General features: G+C 50.0%; 1 protein-coding gene across 1 annotated transcript; it reads right to left on the bottom strand.

Annotated features, from left to right (window-relative positions):
* Window positions 1–1,007: 1,007 nt before the first annotated feature.
* On the bottom strand, window positions 1,008–20,452 carry CYP27B1 (cytochrome P450 family 27 subfamily B member 1). The gene is made up of 9 exons (XM_076066190.1): window positions 19,126–20,452; window positions 17,369–17,559; window positions 13,020–13,213; window positions 10,028–10,228; window positions 8,007–8,170; window positions 6,950–7,116; window positions 6,584–6,665; window positions 3,817–4,032; window positions 1,008–3,349 (listed from the first exon to the last, which is right to left on the bottom strand). Exons 1-9 carry the CDS (start codon window positions 19,489–19,491, stop codon window positions 3,236–3,238), a joined length of 1,695 nt encoding a protein of 564 aa, XP_075922305.1. The 5' UTR covers window positions 19,492–20,452; the 3' UTR covers window positions 1,008–3,235.
* Window positions 20,453–20,670: the final 218 nt, after the last annotated feature.

Raw genomic sequence — 20,670 nt, 5'->3', positions numbered from 1 at the left:
CGAAAAGTCAGACCCCCTCTCAAATATGACGTCACAAAGCTCTGCCCCCCCCCCTTCCCCCATAAAACATGCTTCAAATCGCTTTAAACTATTGTCATTGTAGTGCGTATTTAATGTGGCGCTGCACTCTGATGTTGTAGGAGAACACATTTATTAAAATGTTTATTTAATTAAGTAGAACGTGTTGTCTATATTTATTTAAAGTTGCGCATTTTTATGTGACGTCACATTTCTCCCCCCCCTCCCCCTCCTCGTCACACATCGTCACAAATGCCTGACCCCCCCCCTCCCCCTAGGTGCGTGACGTCATTTATGGACGGCCCCTTAGCACCGGTGCCACTGCTAGCAGGCTAGTCAAGGCACGATCCGTGCACGCATTAATGTCAATGGATGTCATCTTGAACAACTGTTGGGATGCATTAAATAAGCAGATTGAATTTATTCAAATACGTGTAGCGGTAATCATCGTATTTGTCTTGACTTTTGGGGCCACATTGCAGAGTACTTTCAGTGCACTGCCCTCTGCTGCCCACTTCGTAACACTTGCTTGGTAACAGTTAAATTACTACCCAAGAATGTCAGTGTGTAACGCGCCTGATGTCACTCCATGTCGACCAGCCCCCCTCATTAATAATCATGAACAGGTAACGTCCTCCACATGGACCCGCCCCTCATTAATAATCATGAGCGGGTGACGTCACTCCGCATGGATAACTCCCCCCCCCCTCATTAATAATCAATTCCGAGCTCTCTCCGAGCTTACATTCACAAGCAAATTTCTCACATTGACATGCTAATCTCTTGCATTGACATGCTAATCTCTCACAATGCAATGTCCGCCCCCACAGCTTCGTTTGTCAAGATTTACCCGATCTTACATTTACATGCAAATTTCATCTCTAGCCCCGCCCACTGACCCTTGGGCTACTCCCATCCCAAAACTTTATAACTCCTTGCCGTAGCAGCGCTCCCACCATATATTCTCAGCAGCTCTCCCGCGATATTTCACACCTGATGACGATTGCTTGTGTTGCGATCGAAACGTCGTGAAATTGTTATTATTTTTTATTATTATTTTCTATTATTTGATCTATCTACGTGGCTTTACCGAAAGACCCAAAGAATATGAATAATCATGAGGAGCTGACGTCACTCCACATCGAACAGCCCCCCTCATTAATAATTAAGAAGAGGTGACGTCCTCCAAATGGACACCCCCCCCCTCCATTAATAATAATTAGCGAGTGACGTCACTCCACATGGGGAGGGGCGAGGCGCCTCCCCCCCCCTCCTCGGCGTCAACTCACAACCCTCACTACAAACGCAGAACCCTCACGTCACGTGATCTCCGTAACGCTATTGTTGAGACAGAAGTAAAAAGGACGTCAGGATGAACAAGGGATTACAACCTTGAAATGAAATAGGTCTGTGTCACCGCGCCCTTACAAATTGCACACGAATGGATGCAATGAATATCACGTCGCGGTCTGCTTTTCGCTTGCAAGTTTCAGATTTACTGCAATACACCAGTCCTTGGACGGGCAAAAGGCCAGCCATTGATATTGTCCTTATGACAGCATAACCAAGACAATGTAATATCAAACCACAGCATTCTTATATTTAATTTGAAAGCCCGTGGCATATTTTATTGTATATAAAACAAATAACCAACAGTCCATGCTTTTGAAATGCAGTAGAGTACTTTAAACGCGCAAACGTGTGCGTTGTCATTTTGCTCGGAAAATGATTGCCACGCTAGTCCTGTTCTTATTTCAACGGAGCGCCAGGATGGAACGGTTGCTTCGAGACTCGAAAACGCTCGATGCAACTCTTGCCGTGGTGCTCAAGTCGCACGGTGTGCTCTTGAAATAAGATTTCGACTGAAGTACGTTGCAGTTCCATCTCTCACAGTGAAGTGACGGATCATGATTTTCGACAACGTATTCGTGCAGAATAAAATATGCATTGTTATGAAAATACAAAAAATATAAGCGCGTAATTACGAATAATTTACATTCATTAAATATTTATGCTTTATGTACATTGAATTCTTCATCTGCATCATCATCATCATAATATAAAGCCCTTTGTCAACGCACGGCTGGATGAAGGCATAACGCCGTGAGAGTTACTTTGAATAACACGTGAGTAACGGAACGTAACACTTTTTACAAATTGTCACTTAGTTAAGGCTTTAAATTTTTTGTAAAGATAATATGTAAAACGATACTTCAGTGAACAGCAGCGAAAGTACATTTGTAATCTCTCGTTGCTGAAAACTCTTCTTGAGGTGGCTGTGGGCCACGTGTTTGCTGGACACGCTGACACCGATAAGCCCTTTTGGAGAGCACTCCACTTGTTTTCTTATTCACGGGATGCAGATACTCTTACTTTGATTGTTTGCCGAATTGCAGCTCTGAATACCCCGACACAAACATTCCAGAGCGCACGCCCACGCTGATCACATTTGGCACGGATGTCAAGAGTACCAGCAGTCTCAGATGACGCTTTGATACGGGTATCGTCGACGGTCACACTGCCGCGTGTTGTGACTTTTGCAAAACCCAAACCCTATCGTCCCCCCCTCCACCCCTCCACGACCAGCACATTCCTATGACCCAGGCCACCATGACCAAACACGGATCATGGGACAAAACAGGCAAGCAGATCCCCAAAAACCTAACTTTTTTTCTTTCTATTTTTTGACTTCCACCAAATTGTTAAGTTGTTTTGAATCTCAGTCCTCGTGCTCTCCGTATGGAATTCCGACCAGGTGGGTTCCGCCCACGTGCACGGGAAACAAGCTGGTCCTGTTCCCCGTTGGGCCCTGCCCCGCTAACGGATGACACGTTCTCTTCTTCAGCTCGTTACCACAGATCCACATTCACATGGTAGTGCTCGCCACGCATCAGCCCCACACGTTTTATAGAGCAGCACGTGACTTCGACAGCAATCTGTGGACTCCCAACACGTTCATTTTTCTGTAGAGGGTCTCTTTTTTATATTGAAAGGACCCCCCCCCCCCCCCACACGGACAACGACCGCTTGGCTATTCCCCATCAACTTGGGGAGATGCCTCCGTACCACTCAATTTGCTGCAATAGGCACAGAGGCCAAGGAAGACTTTAAATGGTCAAGAGCAACTGGGGCCACGACACGTGGCATAGCCGCCCTCCATTCATAAAACATAAACGGACAGCTGTGTTCATATCTCTTCTTGAGCAGAAGACAGCCGTCACCTGTTGAGGAAGCGCAGGTTTATGGGCCGGTCTGGCACCAACAGGGTGCGTGTCATGGGCCGTACCACGCTGTCCTTGGACTCCGGCTTGATGACGTACTTCTTTATGATCTGCAAGGGGCACATCAGCGATGGTCAGTTGGTGTCATAACTATCATCGTGGCTGTTGTTTATTTCCAGGCTCATTGTGTTACCTTTTAAATTATGCTGCCACGCAGTCGTCCGTGCCAATGAAACTGAAATTGTGCTCAATTGTAATACTGTTTCTGGAATTGCTTAAATGAAATCCAAAAGATCACAAAATCAGTTTTTTTTTTTAATGCGGTCATTAGTGACCAGAGAGAAACAATCATCTCACTACGCTTGATAACCTGATTTAATCACGGGCGGCTAAACCCCATATTTTAACTCTCCATCTCAGCTCTATCATGGTCCCAGCACCCTGAACTATCTGACCACCTCGTGCTTACTTAATACCAACGTGACTTTACCGAAAGAACCAAAGAATATGGATTCCTGCAGCCACGAAAGCTTCAAATCAAGATTTCACCTCGTGCTTGTACGAGTTTGCCATTCACCTGTGCCAGTGCAAGATGGACCTCCAACTCGGCGAGCCTCCTCCCCACACAGCTGCGCTTGCCGAAGCCGAACGGGATGGACGCGAATGAGTGTATGCCCTCCCCCCCCTCCCTCTTGTTTCCCTTGTCGAGCCAGCGGTCCGGACGGAAAGCCTCCGGCTCCGGGAAGTATCGCTCGTCGTGAGAGGTGGCGTAGTGGCACAGCGTGATGAGTGTCTGTGCACAAAACGGGGCACGAGCGTGAAACAAAACCAAGGTTGACCCACAGCTGTGACAAAACCACCCTGAGCGCACCCAAACTACACAAATCAAGACTAAACTACAAAGGGTTGAGCTTGCCTGGTGCTGAGGTGGGGAGACCACCTGGGAGTGCCAGGTGTTGTCCAGGCACGCGTGCGCAAAATAGTCAACGTTTGACTCCAAATTGGTGGCATTTCATTGGCTCAGGGCGAGAGTGACTCGTAACAGGCCTCACGTGCATATATTGATGTGCATATAAGAAACTCGAAAGTTACACCACAAATCAATCAATTGGGATTACAGTGAGGGAAAAAAGTATTTGATCCTCTGCTGATATTGTACGTTTGCCCACTGACAAAGAAATTATCAGTCTATAATTTCAATGGTAGGTTTATTTGAACAGTGAGAGACATAACAACAACAACAAAATCCAGAAAAAACGCATGTCAAAAATGTTATCAATTGATATGCATTTTAATGAGGGAAATAAGTATTTGACCCCCTCTCAATCAGAAAGATTAATGGCTCCCAAGTGTCTTTTATACAGGTAACGAGCTGAGATTAGGAGCACACTCTTAAAGGGAGTGCTCCTAATCTCAGCTTGTTACCTGTATAAAAGACACCTGTCCACAGAAGCAAGCAATCAATCAGATTCCAAACTCTCCACCATGGCCAAGACCAAAGAGCTCTCCAAGGATGTCAGGGACAAGATTGTAGACCTACACAAGGCTGGAATGGGCTACAAGACCATTGCCAAGCAGCTTGGTGAGAAGGTGACAACAGTTGGTGCGATTATTCGCAAATGGAAGAAACACAAAAGAACTGTCAATCTCCCTCGGCCTGGGACTCCATGCAAGATCTCACCTCGTGGAGTTGCAATGATTATGAGAACGGTGAGGAATCAGCCCAGAACTACACGGGAGGATCTTGTCAATGATCTCAAGGCAGCTGGGACCATAGTCACCAAGAAAACAATTGGTAACACACTACGCTGTGAAGGACTGAAATCCTGCAGCGCCCGCAAGGTCCCCCTGCTCAAGAAAGCACATATACATGCCCGTCTGAAGTTTGCCAATGAGCATCTGAATGATTCAGAGGACAACTGGGTGAAAGTGTTGTGGTCAGATGAGACCAAAATGGAGCTCTTTGGCATCAACTCAACTTGCCGTGTTTGGAGGAGGGGGAGGAGGAATGCTGCCTTTGACCCCAAGAACACCATCCCCACCGTCAAACATGGAGGTGGAAACATTATGCTTTGGGGGTGTTTTTATGCTAAGGGGACAGGACAACTTCACCGCATCAAAGGGACGATGGACGGGGCCATGTACCGTCAAATCTTGGGTGAGAACCTCCTTCCCTCAGCCAGAGCATTGAAAATGGGTCGTGGATAGGTATTCCAGCATGACAATGATCCAAAACACACGGCCAAGGCAACAAAGGAGTGGCTCAAGAAGAAGCACATTAAGGTCCTGGAGTGGCCTAGCCAGTCTCCAGACCTTAATCCCATAGAAAATCTATGGAGGGAGCTGAAGGTTCGAGTTGCCAAACGTCAGCCTCGAAACCTTAATGACTTGGAAAAGATCTGCAAAGAGGAGTGGGACAAAATCCCTCCTGAGATGTGTGCAAACCTGGTGGCCAACTACAAGAAACGTCTGACCTCTGTGATTGCCAACAAGGGTTTTGCCACCAAGTACTAAGTCATGTTTTGCAGAGGGGTCAAATACTTATTTCCCTCATTAAAATGCAAATCAATTTATAGCATTTTTGACATGCGTTTTTCTGGATTTTGTTGTTCTTACTCTGTCTCTCACTGTTCAAATAAACCTACCATTAAAATTATAGACTGATCATTTCTTTGTCAGTGGGCAAACGTACAAAATCAGCAGGGGATCAAATACTTTTTTTCCCTCACTGTATATATAACAATCATCGCTCTCCCCACCCCAACCTCTACTGGCAGACTAATACGCCAGGGCCACTCTTGCAAATGAGATGGAGGTGCCGCAATGGCGAGATGTTAACTATCTCGCTTGGTATACAGGAGGTCGTGAGTTCGATCTCGACCCTGACGCCTGCTGCTCTATATTTGGAGTTTGCGTGTCTCTCTCTCTCATCATCATCACGGTTGCTAGGAGATGTTAACTACCTCGCCTGGTACACAGGAGGTCGTGGGTTCGATCTCGACCCTGATGCCTGTTGTATATTTGGAGTTTGCATGTTCTCCCTCTTTGCCCCGTGGTCGCATGGATTTTTCTCCGGATCCTCCGGTTTTTCCCTCCACATTTAGCATCAACACCATGCGTTTAGAGTATCTGGCTGCAATACATTTCCACACGATGCTGATTAGCCCACTTCGTTGGGCTTTCGTTCGTGTGAAAAAAGAGCGATAGTAGCTCAGTGGGCCTTAGCTGGTAAAATAAAACTCATGTTAGTTTGAGAGACTATCCTGGCCCCTTGAGTTCTCGCCTGGCTACGCGGATCAAACGCGAAAGTGCCCGTGGACGTGTGCCTCACGCGTGGTGCTCACCCCTCTCGGGATGAGGTATTCGCCGATCTCGACGTCTCGCTGCGAGAAGACCCTCGCGTTCCCGGGTATCACGGGGTACAGCCTGCAGGAGACACCGCACCAGTGCATGTAGAGCTGCTCACAAATTGCTTTTTTTTCTTTCTTCATTAGAACTGCTTTTTTTTTGCGTGTGTTAGTCTGTTGTCCTTCCCCCGCACCTCCGATTAGCGCGGTTTGGCTACGCACGGTGCGGAAGAAGTTCGACGCAGTCGCAGTTGATGCCACGCGGCAGTCATCACAATGAGGACGCTTATCAAGAATGACCGCAGCCCGTCGCGTGGATGAGCATCGCCCCACGGCGGCGCGAGGCCAGCCCGGCACCCCCACCTGAGCGCCTCCTTCACGGTGGCTCTCAGCAGCGGCATGCGCGCCAGCTCATCGGGGCCCGGCGTGGCGCGGCCGCCCATCGCGGCGCACACCTCGGCGTACAGGCGCTCCTGCACGTCGGCGTGGCGCGACACCTCGTACAGGGACCACGACATGGTGCTCGAGATCTGCGTGGGGGACATGTGCGGGGGGGAGCGGCAGTGGGAGGAGGAGGGAGGACGTTAGTTTTGTCCCGCACGCGGGCAACTCCACGCGATCCCGCGATCCTTGAGCAGCAGCGTCAGTGCTGTTCAACTGAAACGAAACAATTTATTTTACCAGGCAAGGCCTCACTGAGCTGTTTGGCTCTTTTTCAGAAGCGGCCTGGCCAACACAAATGATAGCTCAACCAGGTGGCTTCTCGTGTGGAAATGTATAGCAGCAAAATTCTTTAAACTTCGCGTCGATTTTAAATGTGGAGGGAAAAACGGGAGGACCCGGAGAAAAAGCCACATGACCACGTGAAGGAAGAAACTACAAACTCCAAATATGCAGGCGTCAGGTCTGGATCGAACCTACGACCTCCTGTATACCAGGCGAGGGAGTTAACATCTCGCCACCATGGCGCCCTGTTACCCGCTTGCGAGGGGAAGGAGGGGTTGGTGTGCGTGTTGTACGAGCTGCCTGTACAACAAAGTCGGGAGGGCAGGGCGGAGTTGGGGCTGATTCAATGCTGCAAAGGTTGTGTAAGAGGGGTGGGTGGCGGGGGGAGCGATGACACAGCGGCTAGTGCACCCACCGCCGCGTTGGTCAGTCGGGGGGATTTTTTGACCATATTTCGCCACGCTAGTAAGTGGACAGAACTGCTTCAGATATCACTCGCCGCCGATGTTAGCTGCGGCGGGGAATTGAACTCAGGATGGGGGGTAGGTTCATTGGACAGGGACGCTAACCGCCGTACGCGTATTACGCATCAGGCCACCCATCTCCCCCTTGGGATTCTCGCCGCGACGCTGCGATCGGCGCAACGCTACGCGAGTTTGACGCGGGGATGGGTGTCTGTGTCGGCGATCGTCACCGTGTCCACGCCGGCAAGCAGGAGCTCCGTCAGGTTGCCGTAAATCTGGCGCATGGAGAGGTCCTGGCGGGAGAGGTAGTAGGCGAGGACCCTCTCCTGCACCGCCTCGCCGCGCCGCGTCTGCTCGCTCAGCTCGGCCAGCCTCGAGTCGATGTGGGTCTTCGCTGCTCGCAGAAAGAACCGCGCGTCACCACGGCGGCGATGTCGACCACGCTTGGACATCGCCGACAGGGAACGCCGCTTGCGTCGCATTCCCCGTTGCGTTTCGCGTGCCCACCGCGGGCGCCGTTCGCCGTGGTGGCCAGGTTTCGCGTGGCCGAGCGGGCCTTGGTAGTCAGATGTTGTTGCGTTTAGGGGTTCCGGTCTCTTCGAAGGCGGATGGTTTAAACCCCGCGGCTGCCGCTAAACTACGGACATCACGGCCAAGCGACGCGCGGTCACGAGGTTGCTCACGGCACACCGCGAGCAACCTCGGCAGTAGCGGCTCGCCGTGGGGAAAGTCGACTTCTCGGTTACTCGGGGTCATGCTGGGGAGGGGGGCTCTAGATCAAACATAAACAACGGCGTGTCGAAGTAATTACGTGAATTGGACCGTAGGGACCGGATTTATTGTTCACCTACGGACATGGAATTGAGGTGAAGACGTAGACTGTTAATCACTTGCATTGCTTCTTAACTACTGGACATCTGTGAACTACTGGGCATCTGTGAAAAAGATCATTTATAGCTCATCGGATTCTTCCAGTATAAACAAATATTCTGATTCTGAACTGCTTTTTGTGTTTAGTTTGTTGTACATTCCCCGCACCTCCGATTAGCACGGTTGGCTACGTACGGTGTGAAAGAAGTTCCACATACATACGTCACCTCCAACAGGTGAGGAGCACCAGATATTTAATCCGGTATACCGGTAAAACAACAATATAATTTGCAAGCACGCTTCATCCGCGAGCCCAGATAACGCGCCCTCGGACAACTGAGAGTTCACTGTGTGTATGCATGTTTAGCGAACCCAACCAACTTCCATGGAAATGGTTGTGCATCTGGTGCGTAGTTAATGCGGACGTGATTGATGTCACGCACACGTTTCACCCGTGTCAAGGTAATTTGGAGAAGTCAGCCTATCGATCAGACATCCATTTAAAATATACCAAATCATGACGTGGCCCCATTTCAATGTCACACGCCACACATTTTCTATGCATCCATCAACAATGTGTGTTCGTGTGTAAGTGTGGGAATTACACAATTTACTGAAAGAGGATTATAAGTCAACTGATTTGCGTTGTAGTTAGTGCGTCACTTCCAACCGAAAGGCTGTCAGTTCAATTCCCAGTCGGGTGTTGACTCAGCCCGTCATCCCAAAAGGTTAAATAAAAACAATAGTCAACAGACATTGTGCTATGGATGTATGGATTCACTTGTCCCGCCAAAGGAGTGTGGCATTTTGACCACTGGCTTTGAGCTCTAGACGGTAGATAAGTGCCACCCAACGTAGACTTGGCCTTTTTAATACATATAGCGCGAGTAAATTGATGGAAATTACAACACGGTGTGTGTGGATACACGGGAAATGAGAACTATTCAAGTAACGCATCATTGGAGGCCATTTATCCATATATGGGCAATGTATTACTCCTGCTGTAATGCACAGGAACATTGGAGGCCATACTCATGGCTTGGCATATCGCGGTTTGTTGCTCTATGGCTCTCCCAATGCCTTTTCAGATTGTGCAGCAATGCTGCTCGGCGTGATTGTCCGACGTGTCAAAAGCTCCCCCCAGGAACGCTGAGGGACGATGGTCGTGAACGCTCCGGACAACCTCGAGAAGATATCGGAGAGCGATGCAAAAGGTGATTATAGGTTCGACAAAGGCGATGAAATTGAGCCAACTTCTGTATCGCTCACCAAACCTGCTGCACAACAACATTTTTAGATATTATTATATATAAAACTCTCAAAGTCCGAACGATGCTCACTTTGAGACCCTTCCCCATTGCCCCATTTGCGGTGCGCGTACCGAAGGCAAAGAGGCAGTCCCAGGCGGCCACGAAGCGCTTCCAGGGAGTCGGGTAGAGCCAGAGTAGCGGTCGCGGCATGGCCATTGTGAGCAGCGTCAGCTGGAACATGCTGTTGATGGCCTGGATGAAGCGCTCAGTGTCCTCGGGGACGTTCCGAGCCAGGCAGCCGAGGCGAGCCTCAAACAGCACCGCACCGATCCCTGCAGGCGCACAGGCGACTCGGTCGATCAGAAAGCCCCGATGGGTACGCTCGGAAACGTCGAGACCGCTCCAGAGTTTGACTTGCGTTGGACCGACGAGGCTGGATAAAGCGCAGTCCCAGAAGGATGTGCAACACAAGTATTATTAATAAATTTTTATGTTATATTAACCGATGGCTCGATTTGACCCGAAAGACTGACATTGGTCTACTCTTGTAGATACTGCTCTCACGTGATATTTTAACGCTTTATAGCTAATTTTGAAAGCGTTAACTCTGTCTGTAACGGGGGGGGGGGGGTTGGGGGGGTAAGAAAACTTTGAAAACATAATCCAATTTGAACTAAAATGTCGTGTTAAGTTACGTTGCAAATTAGAAAACTGGAAGAAAAAAAATGATCAGAGGGTTGTCCAAAAATCTTGAGACGAGAAAAAAAACCTCACGGTGTTTAAAGAAAACACAAAATCAGCTCTAAAAGAAAGTTTTAACCCCCCCCCTCTCCGTCTCCCTCCTCGTCTCCCTCATCTCCTAATTACGTCATGCGCCGTGTGACGTCACCTCATTGTGTGGCCTCGAAACGAAACGCTAATGAAGAACTTCCGAGGATAAAACGCATGTTGGAGAGCGTTACAGAATTCGAGCACAATCATTCCTTTTTAATTTCTTGTTTAAATGCCCCCCCCCCCAGCCCTTTACAGTTCTGCCGCCTGCATCGTTGTCATGAGATGATGAATCCACTCATAAATCCCCGCAAGCAGTATGTATGTAATGTATGTTGAACTTATTTTGCACCGTACGCAGCCAGCCATGCTTATCAGAGCACCCGCTGTGTCAGATCAGCTGTGTGGAAGATTTTTTTTTATAAATTGAGATTGTCGCATGCCAGTCAAAACTGATATATTTGGTTTTATTTTTCTGGAGCTGAAATGTTGCCAAATTAAGTGCATAGCCAAACTTTTTCATGACAGTTTTAATGTGTGCAGCCATTGGTGACCTGGCTTGGACCATCTACTCACTACACTTGAGAATACAACTAAACCACTCACGGCTTATTCAAATCTAAGATCTCAGAGGTGCTGGCTCAAAACTCTGACCTCTGAGCCACCCGGCCCACATCTGCACTTCTTATTCAAAGCACGCTCGACGCAGCATCCCTTTAAGTAACTTGCTGCAGTCATTTAACCACAGCATTCTTGGCGACCGCTCACAATCTGTATCACCGCAGCACTGCGCGCTATCCCTCTGCTGCAACACAAAAACAAACCTCACATCGCAGACCCAGGGCCAAGGTCCTGCTCGAGAGCACGTTAAGAACAGGACAGCGCACCGCTGGGTAGTGGTATCAATGTCACGCCTACCGCGTTTTCATATCGCTCAAAGTTGATATTAACACAACGATGATGCCATTATTTATCCAGGAAAGCTTCACCGGAAATAAAGGCTGTTTTTTTTCAGGAGGTGCCCGCATTGTTGCACTGTTTGGTCAATTCCACTTTAAAGCAATAACATTGTGATTGAAACACAGCGCTCCTTTCGGCCTCGACCAATCAACGAAAGGTCCATAGCAGATTTACATAAAAATGTTCACTGACGGACATGACCAGGAAGCTAACCCTGATTGCAAACACGCAAGCGTCTGCACACACACACGCGCGCACGCATACACACAGCACGCCACGTGGTAGCACGTCTCCACTAATGAACTGTGCTTGCCTTCCCGCATGTCTGAGCAGCGTCTATCGCAAACCGTTGCATTTTACTTCCAAACAAACATAAGATGGGGGGGGGGGGGGTTACGCACACAGCCGCTCATCCGTCACTAATACCAGTGACCTGCAATGCGATGAATTCGGGTCGCAGTGCCCTTGAAGGTCACAGCGTGAGACAAAGCCGCGTATTAATTTACGGGGGCTTTTGGCAACAAAATAATCGCTGCAATTATCTGACCTCGCCCGCGTGCTTTCTCATCGGTTATGTGCGGCTCAGTGATCTGCGGCGACAGTCCCAAAGACATGCCCACAGACCGGAGATCCGTGTTGACCAATCGCTTAGCAATCCATGTGCAAAACATTGAATTCAGAGCATGATTAAACATTGTGAGATTCGATTTAAATGTCGGACCAAAAAATAGTTCTCGGTCCAAATTGGGGTTATAAATTCTACATTCTGCTGGGTGCATTTTTTCTTTGCAATAATATTCTTTTTTATTACAAACAGATTAATGCGTTATCATGAGCCACATAAACAACTTAAATTGGATCCCAACTCACATTTAAAGGGACCTATGCAGACGTCCGTCAAAGTATGCATGACTTTTAGCAAATTCCAATTTGTACCCCTAATTCTATGCTCGGCAAATAAGCCAACTAACACGTCGTTACTTTGGAGCTTTACTTATTATGCGTGTCAAGCTACCAGCTCAACACAAACGGCTCCATTCACGTTCTGTTGGCAAACGGTCCTTTCCGTTAAAGCTTTTGATGGAAACATTGGCAACATCTCCGTCGCCAATGATGCGTCGAAGCGGCGATATTTCAGCCGCTTCGTCAACATCTGCCGAGTCGCCGTCCGATGCGTTGTTTCTTTGTACGCGCTTGGGGCGAAACGTCGGATTCCCGTGCCTAACGACACGCGGTACAACCCCAAATACACAACAAAGAGCCGCCGCACCGCTGCCGCGTACATCCACTGCGCGTTCGTGAACATCCGAGTCCACCTTTCGGCGTGCGGCGTACCAAAAGATGTTTTGTGTTGTTTTTTTGTTTGTTGTTGCCGAAGCTGCGCACACGGACCTTCAAGACCGAACTTGTAGAAGACATCCGAGACGTCCCGCACCAGGCCCTGATTCTGCGCTCGCTGCCTCTCCACGTTGCCGAGGAGGTCGCCGATGACGTCGAGTAGCGGGGTCGTGTACGCGGCGGCGCGGCCCGGCTTGAGCATGCGGTCCCCGATCACCCGGCGTAACCCCTGCCACTCCTCTCCCTCCCTGTGTCAACGCGTCGTGGCACAATGGGGCAGGCAAAGGGGGGGAGGCGGTGGGAGCGGGGGTGTAGGGGAAGGAGGGGAGGGGGGGGTTATTTTATTTATTTTATTTTACCAGGTAAGGCCCGCTGAGATATACAGCTATATTTTTAAGAAGCGACCTGGTCAGCTCAACGAAGTTTGCTTATCGTCACGTGGAACATTTCTAGCAGTCAATTTACTCGGAACGCGTTGATGTTGATTCTAAAAATGCGGAGGGGGGAAAAAAAACCGGAGGACCCGGAGGAAAAATCCACGCGACCACCACGGGGAAATAGACGCGCAAACTCCAAATACACAGCAGGCGGCAGGGTCCGGATCGAACCCGCGACTTCCCGTACACCAGGCGAGGCAGTTAACATCTCGCCACCGCGGCGACCCCCACCTGTCGTAGGGGTTCGGTAAGGATGAAAGTGCCACCGCGGAGTGGAGGATGAAGGGCACCGGAGCGAGTGGCATAGGATGAGACCCCCCTAGGTCACGGGGAGGAGGGGGGGGGGGTGGATTGCGAAGGCAGCTGCGTTGTGAACGCGCGAGTCTTCGTGGCTGTGCTGCGTGGCTCTGAGGTGTGTTCCTAGGAGTTGTTCCGGCTTGTTGTGCGGCACGATGGACCGACGATTTTTTTTTTTTGCTGCACATCGGATAGCTGCCGTAGCCTTGAACGGTGGGAATCAAAGACAAGTGTTGTATGCCTGCTCCTCGTCATTTGACACAGCCTCGAATGACGAGCACTCAGCGGTCATCTGCCCGGATGGTTTGGAAGGCAAAATGTATTGAAGAAATATAGAGAGCCCAAGTATCCGGTATAGTAGCTCGTCATAGCCTGTCACGGCCGCCCTGAACAAGGGGGCTGAATTGACGAGAAGTCAACAGAGATTGTCAGACTACGGACAGACGGGCTTTCCTGCAGTCATCGGAGTGTAAACTGTTCCTCCGTGGCACAGGGTTACTAACGGAGATGGGTATATCTCACGAATCGTGTTAAAACATGGGAGATTCGGGAAACACATTCCTGCGGAGGGGGCTCGTAGGAAATTTTGAAGTAATTATGTACGGATATTTAAGCCAAACTTGTTAGGGTCGTGCGCAGAAGAAAGCAAAATGAAAAGTGAGCGGAATTATAAAACGACGCCCAAAAGTGCAGTGTAAAAGAGCTCGCACCAGAAAGTGCAGTGTATAATCCCCTGCCTCCTGTGAATTAATCTCGGTTGGGCTTCCAGTCCATTTAAGGGCACCACGGGGTGACCAGCCCCTGCCCACCCAGCCCCACCCCACCCAGCCCCACCCAGCCCCTCCCCACCCATCCCCACCCTTCCACCCAGCCCCTCCCCAACCTCCCCTCCCCACCCAGCCCCTCCCCACCCAGCCCCTCCCTACCCTCCCCTCTCCACCCAGCCCCACCCCTCCCACGTGGACAGACATCCACAGACATACACAATTAATCCCCTGCCTCCTGTGAATTAATCTCGGTTGGGCTTCCAGTCCATTTAAGGGCACCACGGGGTGACCAGCCCCTGCCCACCCAGCCCCACCCCACCCAGCCCCACCCCTCCCACCCCCCACCCAGCCCCACCCAGCCCCTCCCCACCCAGCCCCTCTCCACCCAGCCCCACCCTTCCACCCAGCCCCTCCCCTCCCCACCCAGCCCCTCCCCACGCAGCCCCTCCCTACCCTCCCCTCTCCACCCAGCCCCACCCCTCCCACGTGGACAGACATCCACAGACATACACCATTAATCCCCTGCCTCCTGTGAATTAATCCCGGTTGGGCTTCCAGTCCACTACGTTTCCTACCAGTATGACGTGACTATATATGTGTGTGTGATAATAACAATAATTATGATATTAATGATGATGATTATTAGGTATGACACCAAAACACATCATTGGGTCACACACACACAGGAGCACAAGGCTGCCATGATCATGACCCAGATGCATCGGTTTTAATTGGGTCGGACACCCAGTCAAGCACCCGGCGTGTTTGTCCGCCCCTCATTCTTCTGGACACAAAAGGTGGTGGTGGTGGGGGGGGGACGCCTCTCCGGGCCACTGCGCAACACTCACACAGTCTTCCGTCTTCTTCTTTCGAATGGCTGATGATGTAGATGCACAACAACAACAATAATCGCACATTCAGGCGATCAAGCCAGACAACCGCGTGTCAGTATCATTCATGATAAAAGTTTTTGGGTTAGACCGCGTTATTATAGATGTGTCGCAAGCCTCCACCACCCGACATGGCCAATCTGTTCGTACAAATCGCACCAGGATGCTGGATGTACAGTGAAGGAAAAAAGTATTTGATCCCCTGCTGATTTTGTACGTTTGCCCACTGACAAAAAAATGATCAGTCTATCATTTTAATGGTAGGTTTATTTGAACAGTGAGAGACAGAATAACAACATGAAAATCCAGAAAAACGCATGGCAAAAATGTTATGAATTGATTTGCATTTTAATGAGGGAATTAAGAATTTGACCCCCTCTCAATCAGAAAGATTTCTAGCTCCCAGGTGTCTTTTATACAGGTAACAAGCTGAGATTAGGAGCACACTCTTCAAGGGAGTGCTCCTAATCTCAGCTTGATACCTGTATAAAAGACACCTGTCCCCATAAGCAATCAATCAATCAGAATCCAAACTTTCCACCATGGCCAAGACCAAAGAGCTCTCCAAGGCTGTCAGGGACAAGATTGTAGACCTACACAAGGCTGGAATGGGCTACAAGACCATTGCCAAGCAGCTTGGTGAGAAGGTGACAACAATTTGTGCGATTATTCGCAAATGGAAGAAACACAAAAGAACTGTCAATCTCCCTCGGCCTGGGGCTCCATGCAAGATCTCACTTCGTGGAGTTGCAATGATCATGAGAACGGTGAGGAATCAGCCCAGAACTACACGGGAGGATCTTGCCAATGATCTCAAGGCAGCTGGGACCATAGTCACCAAGAAAACAATTGGTAACACACTACGCCGTGAAGGACTGGAATCCTGCAGCGCCCGCAAGGTCCCCCTGCTCAAGAAAGCACATATACATGCCCGTCTGAAGTTTGCCAATGAACATCTGAATGATTCAGAGGACAACTAGGTGAAAGTGTTGTGGTCAGATGAGACCAAAATGGAGCTCTTTGGCATCAACTCAACTCGCCGTGTTTGGAGGAGGAGGAGGAGGAATGCTGCCTATGACCCCAAGAACACCGTCCCCACCGTCAAACATGGAGGTGGAAACATGATGCTTTGAGGGTGTTTTTCTGCTAAGGGGACAGGACAACTTCACCGCATCAAAAGGACGATGGACGGGGATATGTACCGTTACATCTTGGGTGAGAACCTCCTTCCCTTAGCCAGAGCATTGAAAATGGGTCGTGGATGGGTATTCCAGCATGACAATGACCCAAAACACACGACCAAGGTAACAAAGGGGTGACTCAAGAAGAAGCACATTAAGGTCCTGGAGTGGCCTAGCCAGTCTCCAGACCTTAATCCCATAGAAAATCTGCGGAGGGAGCTGAAGGTTCGAGTTGCCAAACGTCAGCCTCGAAACCTTAATGACTTGGAGAAGATCTGCAAAGAGGAGTGGGACAAAATCCCTCCTGAGATGTGTGAAAATCTGGTGGCCAACTGCAAGAAACGTCTGACCTCTGTGATTGCCAACAAGGGTTTTGCCACCAAGTACTAAGTCATGTTTTGCAGAGGGGTCAAATACTTATTTCCCTTATTAAAATGCAAATCAATTCATAACATTTTTGACATGCGTTTTTCTGGATTTTGTTGTTATTCTGTCTCTCACTGTTCAAATAAACCTACCATTAAAATTATAGACTGATCATTTCTTTGTCAGTGGGCAAACGTACAAAATCAGCAGGGGATCAAATACTTTTTTTCCCTCACTGTAATTACCAGCGAAACGTCGTACTCAAATTATAAATGTTGTAGATTCACTCTTCAAACACACCGGTGGGGTTGAAGAAGTAACTAAATGGCGCTTTGTTAACGTGACACATCTATTTTTACTGGTTGGCCGTGTCGGGTGGTGGAGGGTTGCGGCAGACACGTGTAAACCTACGCGATCTAACCCAAACACCTTCATTATGAACAGTTGCATGGCTGTGATACTCACGCAGTGAGCAGCCCGAATGCGTGGCCGCGCTCCGTGCGGTAGTCCTTCCACGACGACAGCTCCGAGCGAATGGGGTGAGCGCCCTCTTGGCGCAGCACCTGCTCCATCAGCTTCGCATCCGCCACGTGCACCGTGACGAAAGGTCCGAACTGCGCCTTCCACACGGGGCCGTAGCGCCGGGTGCCCTCGATCTGCGTTTGCGGGTCACGGCGTCGCACGGCACGGCACGACGGGACATGAACGTCGTGCAAAAATATACTCCGAAGGTCCCTTTGTCGTCTATCCGCTGCTGCTGGGGGCGGGGCGCTAAAAGTCCATTCCCCGTGTGGCTTGTGGGGATCGTGACGCCGCAGATCACGATCAGAATGGGAATATTGATTAATAATGGAGGAATCCGATGAGCTATAAAGCTCTTTTTCACAGATGCTCAGCAAAGTCGCATAAAAATGTTACAAACAACAAACGATACAGAGACACGATCGGAGTGATGCAAAGGTACAATAAAAGCAAACAAATCATCCAAACACATACAAATTAAACTAAACCATCCCCATCCTGCCAGGCAAAGCACAATAAGTTAATCACTTATTTTTTAGTGAAACGGGATTTTACTGGCCACCGATGTTAGCCATGGCTGGGTGTCGAACTCAGGTGGCCGAGTCATAGCACAGTGCAGGACTGCAGCACCGCATGTCATAATGTTACGAATAATAATGTAAATTTTACTAAGAAATGCCCCGAATTAATCTTAGTACTCTATTCAGGAGGGCCCTGCTACATTGAGATGTTTGGTCAAACATATCAATGAGCATTTGGCTCATTGTAGGAGGAAACCGCTGAACACAGAGCAAAGCCCAGCACGCTGCCATCTCCTGGCCACACCTGGCAGCCCCGCGCCTACAACACCTGGCAAGCCCTGCTGGTCACCCATTAGACCACTAACCGCGCTCAAACCCTGCTTAGCTTCTGGGATCCACAGAGATAAGGCGCATTCGAGATGACTTGGTCATCGGCAAATGTGTTTTTTTTGGGGGGGGGAGGTGGGGGGTGAGTGGTGTGAGGTTATTCACCAACCAACGCTGACCAGTGTAGTGAAGTATGGCTAAGCAACCCCCGTGACCGACAAGGCGTGAGGAGACCCTTCACATCATGATCAGTGTCTCGACAGGCAGAAGGGTTGCTAACGGTAATGTCCAATTCAGGCAGAATAACGTTGTTACATAACGAGGCACACAGACAAACATTCACGCGCATCGCTTCACGCGTGCACTGTGTGAGTAGCTCATCAATTGTAATCGATACATCGTTACGCGTCCAGTTAATGCAGACAAATAACTGCATTTCGTAAATCGGATAAATGCGACGATGTTATGAAAAAAGTGACATTTAACGTCTCGTGCCATCCAGCTCACGTGCGAGAATCTGAATTAGTGAATAGGCTATGACATAGCATGCAGGACGATAGCAAGGAACATAAAATGAGCAATGTCTGTTGGCCTGATGGACGAAGTTAAGCGCATCTTAAGCTCGGAGTTCGACGACTTGGGCTATTTTTAAATGCATTCCCACTCTTCCTTATCAAATTTTCATCAAGTCAGCCTCTCACCGTACCCAACAACCATTCGAGCGACGACCTCCCTGCAGGAGTCCAACATCAGAGCTCGCCCCGCGGATAAACCGGCAAACCCCCGACACAGCCACGTAGAATTCCCACCGCTAGTTCCGGAAGGCTCGCGTTCACGTGTACGCGTTCTCACCTGCAGCTCGTGGAGCCTGCTCAAACCCCTCCTGAACAGGAGGTCGCCGGCGAAGCCCCACACGCTGGGACCGGGCACGTCGCGAAGACCCTTAAGGGCCCCCGCGGCCACGGCCGGGCACGCGCCGCTTCCTCCGCCTCCCCCGCGCGTGCGCTGCGCCTCTGCCGTGGGAACGTGCGGCGGGGGCTGCGGCTGCGCGGCGGCGTGCGGACACAGCGCGGCGGCGGCGGCGGCGTGCGGCGGCTGCGGCTGCGGCGGCGGCTGCGGCGGCAGCGGCGGCTGCGCGTCGGCGTGGGGGCACAGCGCGGCGGCTGCGCGCCACAGCGCGGAGCCGCGGGTCCGGCTCACGGTCACCGCGTGCGTCATTTGGCTCTCCGCGTCGTCTGCGACTCGGGCGCTCGTCTGTCTCGGCGCGTGTCCGTCTCTCTGTCTCGGCGCTGTGTGTCGTCGTCTCAATGCCCTCGGTGTCTTTGTCCCCTGTGTGTCTGCCTCGGTGTCTCGGGCGCTCGTCTGTCTCGGCGCGCGTCTCGCTGTGTGCCTTTGTCTTAACGTCTCGGTGTCTGTGTCTATGTTAGTTCCGGTCTGTATCACAATTGTTCAGTGTATATCTGCATCGGTGTCTTTCTGATAGTCTCCGTGTGTGTTTTAGTGGCAATGCGTTTTCAGGCTCTGCCTCGGTGCCTTAATGTCTGTCTGTGTCAATATCTGTCTCCGTGTCTCAAATGTCTATCTTAAATGTCAACATTTGTACGCCTGCCTTGCTGCCTCAGTATCTGTCTCAATGTTTCTGCCTGTCCCAGGGTGTGTCTATTTCATTGTCTGTCTGTCCCAGTGACAGCCTCTTCCCCGCTAATGGGATAAGTGTTTGCTTGCCGGCGTAATGCCTTGGCTGCAAGTGTCTCAGTGTCTCTCCCTGGTTGCTCGTCTGTATGCGAACAAAAGTAAATCTGTCTCAATGTCTTTTATTCGGCGTGTCTGCTTATCGCTGTCTCGACTGCACTTCACTTCTCGATCCTGTCCGTTTCAAAACCGCTGTTCCACGCATCTCTCGCTTCTCTGCGAATGTGCTCCACTTTTTAATGCAACGTCCTTCTCGGTACGCGCACGTGTCTCTCGCACACACGGACACACGGCCCCCTTGTTCTCTGGGTCTCTTTAAATGATCTCTTCACCAGCAACTCCTAAATTCACATTGCCTTCAAATGTGCTTCTCCTCCGATGGCCTGCGATGATTCGGGATTGTTAATGCACCGTTATAAACGCTGCTATAGCAGGAATTAAGTGAGATTATATACACATAAAAAAACTACTAGTGAGACAGGGGCAAGAGCTGAGTTTTCGTTGCGGGAGAGGACTCTGCATTTGTATATATAGGCCGAGTCTTTGCCTCCCAGAGACGTGACGCAAAGGCTGGCTTCAAATTGTTTATTTATTTTATTTTTATTAAAACCAAAAAAAACGTTATGGGTCATATTTTATCAATCTACACCAGTCAAGGCGAAGGTCACGGTTAATATTTACAGACACACAGAGCGCCCGGAATGT

Source organism: Petromyzon marinus, chromosome 10 (assembly GCF_048934315.1).
Source record: "Petromyzon marinus isolate PM22_M1 ecotype Great Lakes invasive population chromosome 10, UKy_Petmar_22M1.pri1.0, whole genome shotgun sequence".
Taxonomy (NCBI): Eukaryota; Metazoa; Chordata; class Hyperoartia; order Petromyzontiformes; family Petromyzontidae; genus Petromyzon; species Petromyzon marinus.
Note: the sequence above shows the minus strand (reverse complement) of the source record. Positions and strands in the feature narration are given on the sequence as shown.